Here is a 16,803-nt window from a genome sequence, read left to right on the forward strand (position 1 = left end):
TGATTCTCTCCCCAGCTTGCGCCTAAATAGGGAGCGTTAGTCCTATAAATATTTTTATATCTGTCTTCCCAGTTCGAATGTAAGCTCCTTGTGGGCAGGGTGTGTCATTTCTCATGTACTTTCCAACCCTTTGGTATCTAAACGCTTCCGATCTCGGAAGTTAAGCACGGTCAGGTCAGTCAATCCTATTTATTGAGCGCTCACTGTGGGCCGAGCACTTGGGAGAGTACAATATAACAGGCGCATTCCCTGCCCACAACGAGCTCACGGTCCAGAGGGGGAGACAGACGTTAAATAAATAAAATTTACAGATGGGTACACCACCAGAACGATTGACAGGTGGAGATGGGGCGTTCCGGGAGAGAGGAGTCCATGGAGTCGCTATGGGTCAGAAACGACTAGACAACATAAAACAAGTCTGAGGGGCTGGGGGCCGGGGGAGGGTGGGTGATAAAGGGAGCAAGGCAAGGCAACGGAAAAGGGAGTGGGAGAAGAGGAAAGGAGGGTTGAATCAGGAAAGGCCTGGTTAGCTTGGATGGGAAACTGCCTGGGAATACCGGATGCTGTAGGCAGCGCTTAGAACAGCGCTTGGCACACGGTAAACACTTAAATGCCCTAAGAGAATACAGTGCATGTCACGAAATGGGTGCTTCAGAAATGCTATCTTTACCGTCCTTTAGCCCCTCACTCACGGGGTCATAGAGACCCAGGCTGTCTGAACTAGGTCTAGGGCCCTGAAGCCGATCGGCTGCTTTCATTCATTCGTTCAATAGTATGTATTGAGCGCTTACTAAGTGCAGAGCACTGTACTAAGCCCTTAGAGTGTGCAATTGGGCAACAGATAGAGACAATAATAATAATAATGTTGGTATTTGTTAAGCGCTTACTATGTGCAGAGCACTGTTCTAAGCGCTGGGGTAGACACAGGGGAATCGGGTCGTCCCACTTGGGGCTCACAGTCTTAATCCCCATTTTACAGATGAGGGAACTGAGGCACAGAGAAGTTAAGTGACTTGCCCACGGTTACACAGCTGACAAGTGGCAGAGCTGGGATTCGAACTCATGAGCCCTGACTCCAAAGCCCGTGCTCTTTCCACTGCGCCACGCTGCTTCTCCAATGCTGCTTGGACAATCCCTGCCCAATGACAGGCTCACAGTGTAATCGGGGTTTCCAGGCCGAACCCTCATGGGAGCTGGTCACCTTAGGGGGCTCCTAAATTAGGAATGTGTTTGGAACGGCTGGCGTGATTCCATTAAGACTCTTTCTTCATCGTTAGAGACCAGGGACCCTGTCTTTGGCTTATTATTATTGTTACTACGGTATTTGTTAAGCGCTTACTATGTGCCGAGCACCGTTCTAAGCGCTGGGTAGATACAAGGTAATTAGGTTGTCCCGCTGGGGGCTCACAATATTTATCCCCATTTCAGAGATGAGCTAACTGAGGCACAGAGAAGTGAAGTGACTTGCCCACAGTCACACAGCAGACAAGTGGCAGAGCAGGGATTCGAAACCGTGACCTCTGACTCCCAAGCCCGGGCTCTGTCCACTGAGCCACGCTCCTTCCCGCCATTAGGCACTTGCTGTGTGCGGAGCGCTGTACTAAACACTCGGGAGGGTGCCATATAAGAGGAAACAGACGCATTCCCCGCCCCCAGCGAGCTTCCAGTCTAGAGCGGGGAGACAGGTGGAGTCGGGAGGTACGGTCCCCGAGCGGGCCGGATGAAGTAAGTTCCTGAATATGGCAGGGCGGGGAGAACGGAGCTTCTTTCCCCCGCCTGCCCCTCCCCGCTTCCCACTCCCGGACTCACGTCTCAGTGCCGTTCGGCCGCCGCCTCCGGGCTGAGCACCTGCAGCGGCTGGAAGTAGGAGTAGACCCAGGGCCGGGAGATCTCCTGGGCCCGCTCCAGGCCCCCGGCCTCCGTCACCAAGTCCCGCCGGAAGCGCGCGTGCTCCTCCGCGGCCTCCCTCCGCCTGCGGGGACAGAAGCGGCGCGCGGCGGAGCCGAGATTAGAACCCACGACCTCTGACTCCTAAACCCGGGCTCTTTCCACTGAGCCACGCTGCTTCTCTGGTACATACTAAGCACTTGACACATACCATTATTGTTATTATTCACCACCCCCGATCCCACAGATTTATGTACATATCTGTCGTTCATTTATTTCTATAAAATGTTCTCCCCCTCTAGACTATAAGCTTGTCGTGGGCAGGAAACGTGTCTGTTTATTGTTCTATTATATTCTCTCAAGCGCTTAGTATGGTGCTCCGCACATAGTAAGCGCTCAATAAATACGATTGAATGAATGAATGAATGACTGCTGGCACATAGTAAATGCTTGACAAACATCTCAGTGATCATTCTGTGTTTTTTTAGTAACAGTAGAGAAGCAACGTGGTTCAGTGGAAAGAGCCCGGGCTTGGGAGTCAGACGTCGTGAGCTCTAATCCCGGCTCTGCCGCTGGTCAGCTGTGTGACTTTGGGCAAGTCGCTTCACTTCTCTGTGCCCGAGTTGCCGCATCTAAAAAATGGGGATTCAGACCATGAGTCCCACGCGGGACAACCTGATTGCTTTGTTTCTCCCCCAGCATTTAGAACAGTGCTTGGCACATGGTAAGCACTTAACAAACACCATCATCATTATTAGTAGTAGTAGTATATAAAAGACATAAAAGACACTGATCCCACCTTCGTTATTATTAATTATTATTATGGTATTTGTTCAGTGCTTCCTAGGTGCCGGGCACCGTATCAAGCACTGGGGTGGATCCAAGCAAATCGACTCGGACACGCGGGGCTCACCGTCTCAATCCCCGTTTTACAGACGAGGGGACCGAAACACGGAGAAGTGAATTAATTTGCCCAAGGTCACACAGCCGACGAGTGGCGGATCCGAGGTTAGAACGGACGGCCCCCCACCCTCCCACGACGCCAGAGGCGGCAACTGCACCATCTCCTCGTCGTCCTCTTCCTCCTCCTCCACCTCCCATTTCAACTTTCAACCCCTCAATCCTCTGGCTCTCGTCTGTGCCCGGGGCCAGTGGGGGAATCCCAGCTGCCAGGGATTCCCTCCGCCCCGGCCTCTCCCCCGGTCCGCCCGTGGACGTCGGTACCTGGCCGGCTGGCGGGCTTGTATCCTGGCTTCCTCCAGAGCCAGGCTGGCCGCCGCCTCTTCCTTCCTCCTCCGCTCCTCCGCCTCGAGCCGGGCCTTCTCCGCTTCCTCTCGTCTCCGCTTCTCGCGTTCCAGCCGCTCCTCCTCGGCCATCTCCCTCAGCCGCCGCTGCTCCTCGGCCGCCAGCGTGGCCGACTCCTCTCGCCTCTGCCGCTCGGCCTCTGCCGGGACAGAGCACGGGGCGTTGGGCGGCGGGGGGTGAGCGCGACGTGGGGGGCACAGGACTAGGGGGTCACACAGACGCGGCCCGGTTGGGATCAGGAAGGAGGGAAGCGTTGGGTGGAAGTACCACGGGCCAGGGACTTTGCGGGGGGCAAGAAAATGGCAGGGAAGCGGCCGAGGGGGACCGAATCTGTAATCCATTGATTTATAGTCACGTCTAGATTGAAAGAATGAAGAGGGAGGGATTTCCGGGCCACAGGGAGTCCACGGGTCAGGATGAGATAGATTAAATCGAGGTAGGGAAAGTAGATTGGCAGTAGGGTAAAGTGGGTGGGTCGGAGCCAAGCGGATCAGCGAGATAAGGCAACAGGGAGAGCCGACTGAGCGCCCTCAAGCCGACGGTAAAGAGTTTCTAGGGATCCCCAGTTTTCTCGAGGGGCCGTGCTTTCCCCGAGGCAAAGAGCAGGCCGGGACCACAGATCAACCCGCGGACAAGCCTCTGCTCCCCTTCTAGACCCTGAGCTCGTTGTGGGCAGGCAATGTGTCTGCTTATTGTTGTATTGTACTCTCCCGAGAGCTTAGGACAGTGTTCTGCACGCAGTAGGCGTTCAATACGATCGAATGATTGAATGAAAGGGAAGGAAGCCACGCGAGGCTGGAGGTTACGGGCGTGGAGCCGCCCCGGCGAGAGGTGTAACTGCACGAGTTATTCCTTCCGTAAAAACGTTACGGGGCCAAGCGTGTCCCGTGATAGTTCCCCCGGGACGTGGGATGGTCGAGGGAAAAATGGGTTGTAAGACGGGCGCATCCGTTATCTGGGGCATACCGTCCGAGAGGAGAGTTGGGAGCCGCGGCCCAGCCAACCGAAATATCGTCAGGGGCTTCCAGGATGCTTTACGGGGCGGATGCCCCGTCTCTCCCCTCAGTCCCCGCTGGGGTCGGGAAGGGAGAGCAGAGGCTTGTCCGCAGGTCGATCTGTGGTCCCGGCCCGCTCTTTGCCTCAGGGAAAGCACGGCCCCTCGACGAAACTGGGGATCCCTATTCTTTACCATCGTCTTGAAGGCGCTCGATCGCGTGGCTCGGTGGAAAGAGCCCGGGCTTGGGAGCCAGAGGTCATGGGTTCGAATCCCGGCTCTGCCACGAGTCAGCTGTGTGACGTTGGGCAAGTCACTTCACTTCTCTGGGGCTCAGTGACCTCATCTGTAAAATGGGGATGAAGACTGTGAGCCCCACGTGGGACACCTGATCACCCTGTCTCTATCCCAGCTCTTAGAACAGCGCTCTGCACACACATAGTATGCGCTTGACAAATACCAACGTTAGTATCTCGCCGATCAACTTCGCCCCAACCCACACACTTTACCCTACTACCAATCTACTTACCCTACCTCAATTTAATCTATCTCATCCTGGCCCGTGGGCTCCCTCTGGCCTGGAAATCCCTCCTTCTTCATTTCTGACAGACCACCAACCACTCTCCCCACCTTCAAAGCTCTCCTAAAAATCACATCTCCAAGAGAATTATTTATTGACATTATTATTTACAATAGCGATGATGATAATATAATAGTAGGTTATATTTCTCTCATTTAGTAATAATAATGATGATGGTATTTGTTAAGCGCTTACTGTGTGCCAGGCACTGATCTAAGCACTGGGGGAGATACAAGATAATGGGGTTGGACACAGTCCCTGTCCCACACAAGACTCACGGTCTTAATCCCCATTTTACAGATGAGGGAACTGAGGCCCAGTGATGTAAAGTGACTTGCCCAAGGCCACATAGCAGACAAGTGGTGGAGACAAGTGGCTTCTCCCCTATACACTCTCCCCATTGTGTCATCTATTCACTTGGCCGTGGCCCCTTTAAGTATCTGCTATTCACCCCCATAACACTGATGTCCATAACCTTAATTTATTTTACGACCGTCCCCCCTCCTCGTGGAAGCTCCTCGTGGGCGGGGATCGTATCTACCAACTCAACTGTTCTATCCTCTCCCAAGTTCTTAGTACAGTGCTCTGCACACAGTAAGCGCTCACTAAATGGCAGGGCTCCCGCCAGCTCTGGGGATTCCCCGTCCCCCCTCCACTGCCCCCAGATCCACCCACCTGCCCTGGCCGCCTCCTCCTGCTGCCGCTTCCTCTGCGCTTCCTTGAGCTTCTGGCGCAATTGGTCCTGCTGGCGCAGAGCCTGCTCCTGGACCGCCCGCTCCTGCTGCTCCCTCCCGGCTGCCTCCGCCTCCTGCCGCCGCCGCTCGGCCTCCGACCTCTGCCTCTGCAAGCTGAAACACCGGGGGCCGGGCGTCACCGGGGGGACTGGCATCACTGGGGCGTGGGCATCGCCGGAGGGTGGGCATCACCGGAGCCATCGGTGCCCCCGGCCTGGGCCCGCCACCCTCCGGGGACGGCCCCGTCCGCTGCCCGGGCCCGCCGGCGTCCGGGCCGCCCTCGGATGCCAACCTTCTCACTGTACCTCGATCTCGTCTATCTCACCGCCGACCCCCCGCCCACGTCCCGCCTCCGGCCTGGAACGCCCTCCCTCCTCAGATCCGACGGACGATGACCCTCCCCGCCTTCAAAGCCTTATCCCCCTCTGGACCGTAAACCTGTTGTGGGCAGGCAATGTGCCTGTTATATTGTTCTATTTGACTCTCCCAAGCACTCAATACAGTGCTCTGCACCCAGTAAGCACTCAATAAATCCATTCATTCAATAGTATTTATTGAGCGCTTATTATGTGCAGGGCACTGTAATAAGCGCTTGGAATATACAATTTGGCAACAGATACAATCCCTGCCCATCGATGGGCTAATAAATACGACTTGACTGACATCTCCCTAAGGCCTTCCTTGACAATGCCCTCTTTGCGCTCTCGCTCTCTCTCTCCCTCTCTCTCCCTCTCTCTCTTTCTTTTCTTTTCTTTCATATTTACTGAGCACTTAATATGTGCAGAGCACTGTATTAAGCGCTTGGAATTGGGCAACAGATAGAGACAATCCCTGCCCAGTGACGGGCTCACAGTCTAATCGGGGGAGACAGACGGACAAAAACAAGACAACATCCCTTCTATGTCACCCTGACTAGCTCCATTTATTCATCCTCCCTTCCAGCCCCACAGCACTCATGTCCATATCTGTCATTTATAGATTGATATTAATGTCCGTCTCCCCATCTAGACCGTAAGCTTGTTGTGGGCAGAGAATGTGTCTTTACACTGTTATACTGTCTTCTCCCAAGCGCTTAGTACACTGCTCTGCACACGGTAAGCGCTCAGTAAATATGATTGACTACTTCACACACGGTTTTTCAGTGGCTTGCTCCCAAAGGGTTAGTATAGTGTTCTGCACCCAATAAGCGCTCAATAAATCTTATTTCACACACAGCTGTTCAGTGGCTTGCTCCCACAAGGCCGGCAAACATCCGTGTCCTCACAGCAAGATCCCCGTCACCTTGAAAGACCAGGGGAAAAGGATCCCGGGGGGGACGGCGGTGGGTAACTCCCAGCTGCACCCCAGATAGAGAAACAGCGTGGCTCAGTGGAAAGAGCCCGGGCTTGGGAGTCAGAGGTCATGGGTTCAAATCCCAGATCCACCGCTTGTCGGCTGTGTGACTTTGGGCGAGTCACTTCACTTCTCTGGGCCTCAGTTACCTCATCTGGGGATGAAGACTGGGAGCCCCACGTGGGACAACCTGATCACCTTGTATCCCCCCCCGGCGCTTAGAACAGTGCTCTGCACATAGTAAGCGCTTAACAAATACCAACATTATTATCGGAGAAGCAGCGTGGTTCAGTGGAAAGAGCACGGGCTCGGGAGTCAGAGGTTACGGGTTTGAATCCCGGCTCTGCCACTTGTCAACTGTGTGACTCTGGGCGAGTCACTTCACTTCTCTGGGCCTCAGTGACCTCATCTGGAAAATGGGGATGAAGACTGTGAGCCTCACGGGGGACAACCTGATGACCCTGTATCTTCCCCAGCGCTTAGAACAGTGCTCTGCACATAGTCAGCGCTTAACAAATACCGACATTATTATTATTATTTTATGGCCACTGGCCCCACATGGGCCTGAATATTAGAACTCCTTACCAGGCTTTCTCTCTGTATCAGTAGAAGTGCAAATAAGTGGGGAAGAGATTAGAAACAACCTCCTCTAGAGTAATAAAAGGCAGGTCATCACTACTCCAGCGCTTAGAACAGTGCTCTGCACATAGTAGGTGCTTAACAAATACCAATATTATTATTATGATGTCCTCACGCCCCTCCCTGCACACCCCGGAACCAGCCCTCCACCTCCAAGTCCCTTCTTTTTTGTTTTTTTTGTTTTTGAAGTACTCACTGTGTGCCAGGCACTCAGTCGGTCAGTCCAGTGCTCTGCACACAGTAGCTGCTCAGTAAATACCACTGATTGATTAACTGAGGGTAGAGTTCAGTCAGCCCCTTGACAAGGGAGGGGAGCAGGGGAACCCCATTTCTCAGAATCCTCCTCTCCGCCCCCCCGAGAAGGCGTCCGGGCCAGCGCACCGGTTCTCCTCGGCTCTCCTCAGTTGCTCCCGCTCAAACTCCTCCTTTATCCGCTCCATCCGTTCCAGCTGCTCTTGCCGCTGCCGTGTCTGTTCCTCCTGCTCCCTTCGTTTCCTCTCCACCTCCAGCCGCCTCCTCTCCGCTCTTTCTGCTCGGATCCTGTCCCGAGAAGTCTTCTCCTGCCACCGGTTCCCGGGGAGCGCCTAAACCGAGATTTTTGAAAAGATTTCTCTTGTGGTATTGAGATGTGCATCAAGAATACAAGCTAATCGGGCTGGGCAGGGTCCCTGTCCTACAATGGGGCTCACAGTCCAAGTAGGAACGGGCAGTGAATCCCCATTTTGCAGTTGAGGAAATTGAAGCACAGAGAAGTCAAGTGACTTGGGCAAGGTGACACAGTCGGCAAGTGACTAATTCTCTTCCCCTCTTCAAAACCCTACTTAAAGCTCACCTCCTCCAAGAGGCCTTCCCAGACTGAGTTCCCTTTTTCCCTCTGCTCCCCCTCTACCCCCCCTTCACCTCTCCTCAGCTAAGCCCTCCTTTCCCTGCTTTCCCTCCGCTCCTTCCCCTCTCCCTTCCCCTCCCCTCAGCACCGTACTCGTCCGCTCGACTGTATGTATCTTCATCGCCCTATTCATTTTGTTAATGGGATGTACATCGCCTTGATTCTATTTATTTGCTTTTGTTTTAATGAGATGTTCTTCTCCTCGATTCTATTTATTGCCATTGTTCTTGTCTGTCCGTCTCCCCCGATTAGACCGTAAGCCCGTCAGAGGGCAGGGACTGTCTCTGTCAGTTACCGATTTGTACATTCCAAGCGCTTAGTACAGTGCTCTGCACATAGTAAGCGCTCAATAAATACTATTGAATGAAATGGCAGAGTCAGCATTAGAACCCAGGTCCTCTGGCTCTCGGGCTCATGTTTTATGGAGTAGGTCACGTTGCTTCCCCGTAGATACGGGTGAGACACGGCAGTGCTCTAGACTCTAGACTGTGAGCTCGTTGTGGGCAGGGATTATCTCTCTTTATTGCTGTATTGTACTTTCCCAAACACTCAGTACGGTGCTCTGCACACAGTAACGCCTCAATAAATACGCTTGAATGAAGGAATAAATACGACTGAAGGAATGAATCAGGGTCCCTGTGGAAACCTCTGGCCTGAAGAGGATCGCCCTGTCTTCCCCATTCGACTAGAAGTGCCTCAAGGGCAGGGAATCTGCTCTGTTTGGCGTAGAACTCTCCTGAGGGATTTAGCACAGTGCTTTGCGCCAAGGAGATGCTCAGCAATATTGAGGGTGGGGGTGTGGTCTGCTGGAGAGAGCCTGGGCCTGGGAGTCGGGGGACCTGGGTTCTAGTCCTGGCTTCTAGTCCTGGCTCTGTCAGTGGTCTGCTGGGTGACTCTGGGCAAGCCACTCAATCGCTCTGTGCCTCAGTTTCCTCTGTAAAGTCGGGATGAGAAACTTACCTTGTACAACCTGATTAAGGCAGGGACTTGGTCCAGTCTGATGATCTTGTATTCATTCATTCGATCGTATTTATTGAGCGCTTACTGTGTGCAGAGCACTCTACTGAGCACTTGGGAGAGTACACTACACAGTAAACAGTGACGTTCCCTGCATCCACCCCCGTGCTTAGCACAGCGCTCGACACACGGTAAGCGCTTAATAAACACCAACACGAGTGGGTGACGATGGGTATTTCTAAGGTCACTGACCGGAACGGCTCCTCGTGTCCGCTCGTGGGTTTTACCTCTGATGCGCCGCCCCGTCGGCCTTCTTCGGACCCTGGGGTCCCCGGGACGGGGGCAGGCGGGGGAGGGCCGGGCCTCTCCACCGCGGGCCCCTGGGGCTCGTGGGCAGGGGGAGGGCGGAGCTGAGGGTCCCGAGGGCCGGGGTCCCGGGGAGAGTCCCCTCTCTGGGCCGGGTGGTCCGCGTCGCCCCGGCTTGGGGCGTCAGGGGTCTCGGGACCCCCGGCTGGCCACCGGCGCCGCCGCTCTCCCTTCCGGACCCCGGCCGCCGCCGCCGCTCTCTTGGGGGCCGCACTCCGGTTCTCCCCGGCTCTTCGCTCCTCCTTCGGATGGCCTGCGGATGCGGGATGGCCGGGGGTCAATCACCCCCTCACCCCGATCTGGTCCCCTATCCCGCCTCCCGTCCCATCCCGCTCCCCACCCTGCCGTTCCAGGCTGGAGGGGCCAGTTGGTGGGGAAGCCTCGATAGGCCGTGGAGAGGCCGTTGAGGCCTGGGGCTCGGAGCGCCCATCTTTGCGTTCTAGGAGCCTCGGCCCTCAGATCGAGTAACTTTGGCTTCCAGGAATCTGGGGCTCTCGGATCTCGGGGCGAGATTCTCGAGCCTCTTGGAACTTGGGGTTCTCGGAGCCAGTATTTTTAGTCTCTGAGATCTTGGGGCTCTTGGATCGCGGGGCTCTTGGATCTAGTATCTTGGGACTCTGGGACGTTGGGGTTCTCGGATTTTTTCGGCTCTCGGATCTCGGGGTTCTCGGATCTCGGGGCTCTCGGATCTAGTATCTTGATACTCTGGGTTCTTGGGACTCCCGGAATGCGGGGCTTTTGAATTTCAAGGCTCTGGGATCTTTGGGCTCTCGGATCTCGGGATTCTCGAATCTCGGGGCTCTAGGGGCTACTAGCTTTGGACTCTGGGATCTTGGGCCTCTCAGATCTAGGGGCTTTCGGGTCCACTATCTTCGGGCTCTCAGATCTGGGAACTTGACGTTCTTGGGGCTCTCGGACAGCACTTAGAACTGCGCTTGGCACATAGTAAGCTCATAATAATAATAATAATAATGATGGTATTTGTTAAGCGCTTACTATATGCCAAGCACTGTGATAAGCGCTGGGGTGGATAAAGGTAATCAGGTTGTCCTATGTGGGGCTTACAGTCTTCATCCCCATTTTAGAGATGAGGTAACTGAGGCCCAGAGGAAATGCCAGAATTATTAACTCGGGGAGCAGACCTTGAGGCTGTCAGATGTTTGAGCTCTCAGATCTCGGGACTCTCGGATCTTGGAGCTCTTGGATCTAGTATCTTTGGACTCTGGGATTTTGGGGTTCTTAGAGCTGGTCTCTCTGGACTCTGGGATCTCAGGGAGCGGATCTCGAGACCATCAGATCTTTGAGCGCGAATCTTTTTGCCCTCGGGGTCTCAGGACTCTCACTCAGATCTCGGGACTCCCATCGGAAGGCCTCTAATTTGGGGTCTGTCCCCAGACGGCGGCGTTCCAGGGGGCCGCCTCCTTGTTCAGACACGCTCCTTTCCTCACCGACGACGAACTCCGCCCTGCGGGGGCCCGGGTCCCCCGAAGCTCCTCGGCGGCTGCCCCATCGGACGCCGGGCTGGGCCGCCCCGGGTCTCTTCCTTCCCCCCGATGCCCCGGGCTCTTCTCTGTCCTGGAGATGGGGAGGAATCAGAACGCCCCGTCACAGGCTCAAAGCCCTCCCCTGCGGGATCAGAACTTGCACACAGGCCTCGGGCCCTGCCCACACAGGCTGGGGCTTTTCGCGACCTGCTTTGCCCCATCCAGTGCCCTCGTCCCACCTCTATCCCCCTTCAGTCAAAATAGAGAAGCTGTGTCTCCGTCTCCAGGTGGATTTCCAGGTTGTTTTTTTTACAAACAAATGACAAAAAAAAGCCCACTACCGTGGCAGGGCTCCTTCCAAGCTTCCTCTGTGGGAGCTACTGGGAGAAGCAGCGTGGCTTAGTGGAAAGAGCCCAGGCTTGGGAGTCAGAGGTCGTGGGTTCTAATCCCGGCTCTGCCACTTATCTTGTGTGTCTTTGGGCAAGTCACTTCACTTCTCTGTGCCTCAATTTCCTCAACTGTAAAATGGGGATGAAGACTGTGAGCTCCACGAGGGACAACCTGATTACTCTTTATCTAACCCAGCGCTTAGAACGGTGCTTGACACATAGTAAGTACTTAACAATACCATTATTATTATCATTATTATTATTCTCCCTGAATTGTCAGGGAAAGGAGAAGGAAGGAAAAAGGTGGAAGGTAGGAGGGAGATGGGAGGAGGGAAGAGGGAAAAAGAGATAGGAGGAGGGAAGAGAAGGGGTTGGGGTCGGAGGAAGAAAGAGAAGGGAGGTGGAAAGAAGGAGAGTGGCCTAACGGAAAGATCCCGAGTATGGGAGTCAGAGGACCTGGGTTCTAATCCTGCTCTGCCATTTGCCTGTTGTGTGAGCTTCAGCGAATCATTAAACTGCTCTAGGGTTCAATTTCCTATCGGTTAAATGGGGATTGAGATACATCTTCCCCCTCCCCCTTAGGCTGTGAACCCACTGTGGGTCAGGAACTGTGCCTGACCCGATGATCTTGTCAACCTCAGGGCTTAGTGTGGTGCTCGACAAATACTATTATCAATAGTATTATTTTGGGAGATGGAGGGAGATAGGGTACTGAGCCCACAGGAGGCTTAGAACAGTGCTTTGCACACAGTAAGAGCTTAACAAATACCATTATTATAAGTGTCCTATTGCTCACTGTGCTGATGTGATCCGGAGTTGGCTCTTGGAGCTCTCCTGGCCTGGCCTCTCCTCCACTTTCTCTGGATAGAAGTAGCTTCTCCGGAAGTTGGTTCGTGGCTCCAGAGCTCCTGTGCCTGTGAAAAGAGCAAAGGGAAAGCCCTCATTAAGGTGCGAGTCTTGGGTGTCAAACATGCTCTGCGAGGCCGTGATTGCTTTAGTTTATCATTCATTCATTCAATAGTATTTATTGAGTGCTTACTATGTGCAGAGCACTGTACTGAGCACTTGCAATGTACAATTCGGCAACAGATAGAGACAATCCCTACCCAGTGACGGGCTCACAGGCTAATCGGGTGAGACAGACGGACAAAAACGAGACAACGCAATCATGATAAATAGAATCAAGGGGATGGACACCTCATTAACAAAATAAATAGGGTAATAAAAATATATATAAATGAGCACAGTGCTGAGGGGAGGGGAAGGGAGATCCTAGCCATGCCCCAGCTCACTTGGATTCCGGTGGGCCCCTACACTTTATTTATAGTAATGTCCATCTCACCTTCTAGACTGTAAGCTCACCGTGGGACCGGAATGTGTCTCATATTGTACTCTCCCAAGTGCTTAACGCAGCGGTCTGCACACAATAAGCGCTCAATAAATAGGATGGAGTGAATTACTATTGTGCTCTCCCAAGTGATTAGTACCGTACTTTACACACAGAAAGTGCTCAATAGATTGGATTGACTATCAACTCCTCCCAGAGTTCTCTCTCTCTCTCTAACTCCTGTCTTCGGAAAGAGAACACCCTCCCCTGACCCTGGGCCTGTGAGGCCATAGATGTGACCTCGAAATAGATTCTGGCTACATCAGCACCATCAACCAATAGTATCTACTGGGTGTCTACTGCCCGCACAGTGTTGTTCTAAGTGCTTAATAATAATAATAATATTGGTATCTGTTAAGCACTTACTAGGTGCAGAGCACTGTTCTAAGCACCGGGGTAGATACAGGGTAATCAGGTTGTCCCTCGTGGGGCTCACAGTCTTAATCCCCATTTTACAGATGAGGTAACTGAGGTACAGAGAAGTGAAGTGACTTGCCCACAGTCACCCAGCTGAGACGTGGCAGAGGTGGGATTAGAACGCATGACCTCTGACTCCCAAGCCCGGGCTCTTTCCACTGAGCCACGCTGTTTCTCTCTTCCCGCCGCTTAAGACTGTACAGCCTAGTGAGGGCCAGTTCTTGCCCTCCGAGAGCTCCCGGTCAACCAGATAAGGCTCTCCGGTTGTGGCCACGAGCAGATGCTTCTTGTACCAAGTTGATTATTATGATTATTGTATTCATTAAGCGCTTACTACACGTCAAGCACTGCTCTGATAGCTGGGTACCAGCGGGGTATCAGGTTGGACACACCTGTCCCACATCCTGACCTCCCGTCAGCCCCGGGCCACGTCCTACCTCCGGCCTGGAATGCCCTCCTTCTTCAAATCCACCCAACTAGCACACTTCCCCCCCTTCAAAGCCCTACTGAGGTACAGAGAAGTGAAGTGACTTGCCCGAGGTCACACAGCAGACAAGCGGCCTGACCTGACTCCCAGGTCCGTACTCTAGCCACTCGGCCAGGCTGCCTCTGTCCCGGGCTCTGGGATCCCACTCTGACCCCCGACCGGCAAGTGAGAAGGCCGTGGGGGTCCAAGCCCGGTCACTCCCCCTGCCCTACACAGCAGCGTGGCCTAATGGACAGGGCACGGGCCCGGGAGTCAGAAGGACCCGGGTTCTACTCCCGGCTCCGCCACTTGTATGCCGTGAGACTTTAGGCAAGTCTCTTAACTTCTCTGGGCCTCAGTTCCCTCGTTTGTAAAATGGGAATTAAGACGGTGAGCCCCGGGAGGGACGTGGACTGTGTCCAAACTGATGAGCTTGTATCTACCCCAGGGCCTGGCGCATAGTAAGCTCTTAACAGATACCATAAAAAAAAAGATAGAGACGGGCAGAAAGGCCAGAGACAGGAAGGCCGGGGGAGAGAATGTGAATATTTTTTTGCCAGCGGGCTTGAGGTCTGGATCGTTCTTTGCCCCTGTTCTGCCCCCCATCCTTCCTGGCCCCGGCCCCGGCCCAGCCTCGCTCCCTCTGGAGGATCAGTCGCGGGGAGGGCTGGGCCCTGAGCCTTTACAACCGGAGGGACGGACTGGCCCAATCCCAATCCCCAAATCACACCCCAGCACAACTACACACACACGCACGCACACTTACTCAAGGGCACAAGCATACATATTCTGGTGGCCTCTTCATTCCTCAGCTACACAACATGTTTATTCACGTGCCCAAGCATACACGTTCCTGGTGGCCTCCTCACCCCTGAACTACACAACTCCACACACACTTATTCACGGACACGAGCGTGCGCGTTCCTCGTGGCCTCTTCATTCTTAACCACACAACTACACACAGCATTTATTCACGTGCATAAGCATGCACACTCCCGGTGGCCAACTCGCACCTCAACTGCACGACTACGCAGAGCATCTATTCACGTGCACAAACTCACGCGCTCCCGGTGGCCTCCTCGCCCCTCAACTACACAACTAGACAAAGCGTTCATTCTCGTGCACAAGCACACGCGCTCCCGGTGGCCTCCTCATCCCGTAACTACACAACTCCACAAAGCATCCATTCACGTGCACGAACATAGACGCTCCCGGTGGCCGCCCTTAGCTGCACAAACACACTGACTCACACACGTGTCCATTCACGGATGCGAACACACGGCCTCTGTACGTTAGGCCCGACCCTGCTTTCCCCTTCCCCCCGGGGAGGCCCGGGACCCCAGACTCACTCCTCCCATAGCCACTCCTTCTCGCTCCTTCTTCCCGCCTTCTCCCTCTCCACCTCTACAGGTTGGCAGGGTTCTCCCCCCCGCCCCGTGGGCGGTTTTGCCCTCCGGGAATGACTCCGGCTCCACAAACCCAGGAGGGTTTGTGGAATCCGGGGAAGAAACAGCAGGATTGAGGCCAAAAGCCCAAATTGTTCATTTCAGTCACGCTCAGGCTGATGGGACCTTGAGGGCAGGGAAGCGTGTCTACTGACTCTATTCTGTTGCTCTCTCCCAGACGCTTAGCACAGTGCTCTGTAAGTGTTCAAGATACACCAGCGACTCATTGGTTGATTGACTGATGGATAGAATAATAATAATAATGGTATTTGTTAAGCACTTACTATGTGCCAAACACTGTTCTAAGTGCTGGGGTAGATGCAGGGTGATCAGGTCGTCCCACGTGGGGCTCACACTTTTAATCCCCATTTTACAGATGAGGTAACTGAGGCACAGAGAATAATAATTTACATCTGTTGAAGTGCTTACTATGTGCCAAGCACTGTAATAATAATAATGTTGGTATCTGTTAAGCGCTTACTGTGAGCGCGTCACTGGGCAGGGACGGTCTCTATCTGTTGCTGCCGAATCGACCATTCCAAGTGCTTACTACAGTGCTCTGCACATAGTAAGCGCTCAATAAATATTATTGAATATGTGCCGAGCACTGTTCTAAGCTCTGGGATAGGTAGAGGGTCATCAGGTTGTCCCACGTGAGGCTCACAGTCTTCATCCCCATTTTAATTCAGTTCAATTCAATAGTATTTATTGAATTTTACAGATGAAGGAACTGAGGCCCAGAGACGTGAAGTGATTTGCCCACAGTCACCCAGCTGACAAGTGGCAGATCCGGGATTTGAACCCATGATCTCTGACTCCCAAACCCGGGCTCCTTCCATTGAGCCACACTGCTTCTCAGAACAGCGGGCGCTTCGGACCAATCCCCATGCGGGACCAGGAGGAGGTGGGTAGCTGGGGGGAAGATGCAGGGAGGCGAGGGAGGAGCCGGGGCCCGAAGCGGTTCCCGGTCACCTGGCAGTGGGGAGGTGGTGGCGGGGGGGGAGGTCGGGGCAGGGGGAGATTTTCTTAAACACGAATGGCAGGTCAGTTCAAGAGTGAGACTGGAAGCGGTTTCCATGGCCTAGCGGATGGAGCTCAGGCCCGGGACTTGGAAGGACCTGGGTTCTAATCCCGGTTCCGCCACTCGTCTGCTGTGTGAGCTCGGGCACGTCCCTTCTGTTCTCTGGGCCTCGGTTCCCTCCTCTGTAAAATGGGGATTAAGGGTGTGAGCGTGGGACAGGGACTGTGTCCAACCTGACTACCTGTTACAGGCTCTCGTAATATCCCGGCTAGACTACTGTGTCGGCCTTCTCTCTGATCTCCCTTCCTCCCGTCTCTCCCCGCTCCAGTCTATTCTTCACTCCGCTGCCCGGCTCATCTTCCTGCAGAAACGCCCTGGGCCTGTCACTCCCCTTCTTAAAAACCTCCAGTGGTTGTCCATCGACCGCCGCACCAAACAAAAACGTCTCACTCTAGGCTTCGAGGCTGTCCAACCCCTTGCCCCCTCCTACCTCTCCTCCCTTCTCTCTTTCTCC

General features: G+C 54.1%; 1 protein-coding gene across 1 annotated transcript in view; it reads right to left on the minus strand.

The window, feature by feature from the left end:
* Window positions 1–1,812: 1,812 nt before the first annotated feature.
* The window catches only part of KIAA2012 (KIAA2012 ortholog), a 61,164-nt gene continuing 46,173 nt past the window's right edge, over window positions 1,813–16,803 (minus strand). The window contains exons 9-15 of the mRNA XM_039912748.1: window positions 12,350–12,467; window positions 11,129–11,255; window positions 9,602–9,933; window positions 7,853–8,055; window positions 5,442–5,614; window positions 3,112–3,331; window positions 1,813–1,972 (exon numbers count right to left, since the gene is read on the minus strand). Coding sequence (XP_039768682.1) covers window positions 1,813–1,972; window positions 3,112–3,331; window positions 5,442–5,614; window positions 7,853–8,055; window positions 9,602–9,933; window positions 11,129–11,255; window positions 12,350–12,467 — 1,333 coding nt within the window. The remainder of the gene's footprint in view (window positions 1,973–3,111; window positions 3,332–5,441; window positions 5,615–7,852; window positions 8,056–9,601; window positions 9,934–11,128; window positions 11,256–12,349; window positions 12,468–16,803) is intronic.

The sequence above is a fragment of the Ornithorhynchus anatinus genome, chromosome 7 (genome assembly GCF_004115215.2).
Source record: "Ornithorhynchus anatinus isolate Pmale09 chromosome 7, mOrnAna1.pri.v4, whole genome shotgun sequence".
NCBI lineage: Eukaryota > Metazoa > Chordata > Mammalia > Monotremata > Ornithorhynchidae > Ornithorhynchus > Ornithorhynchus anatinus.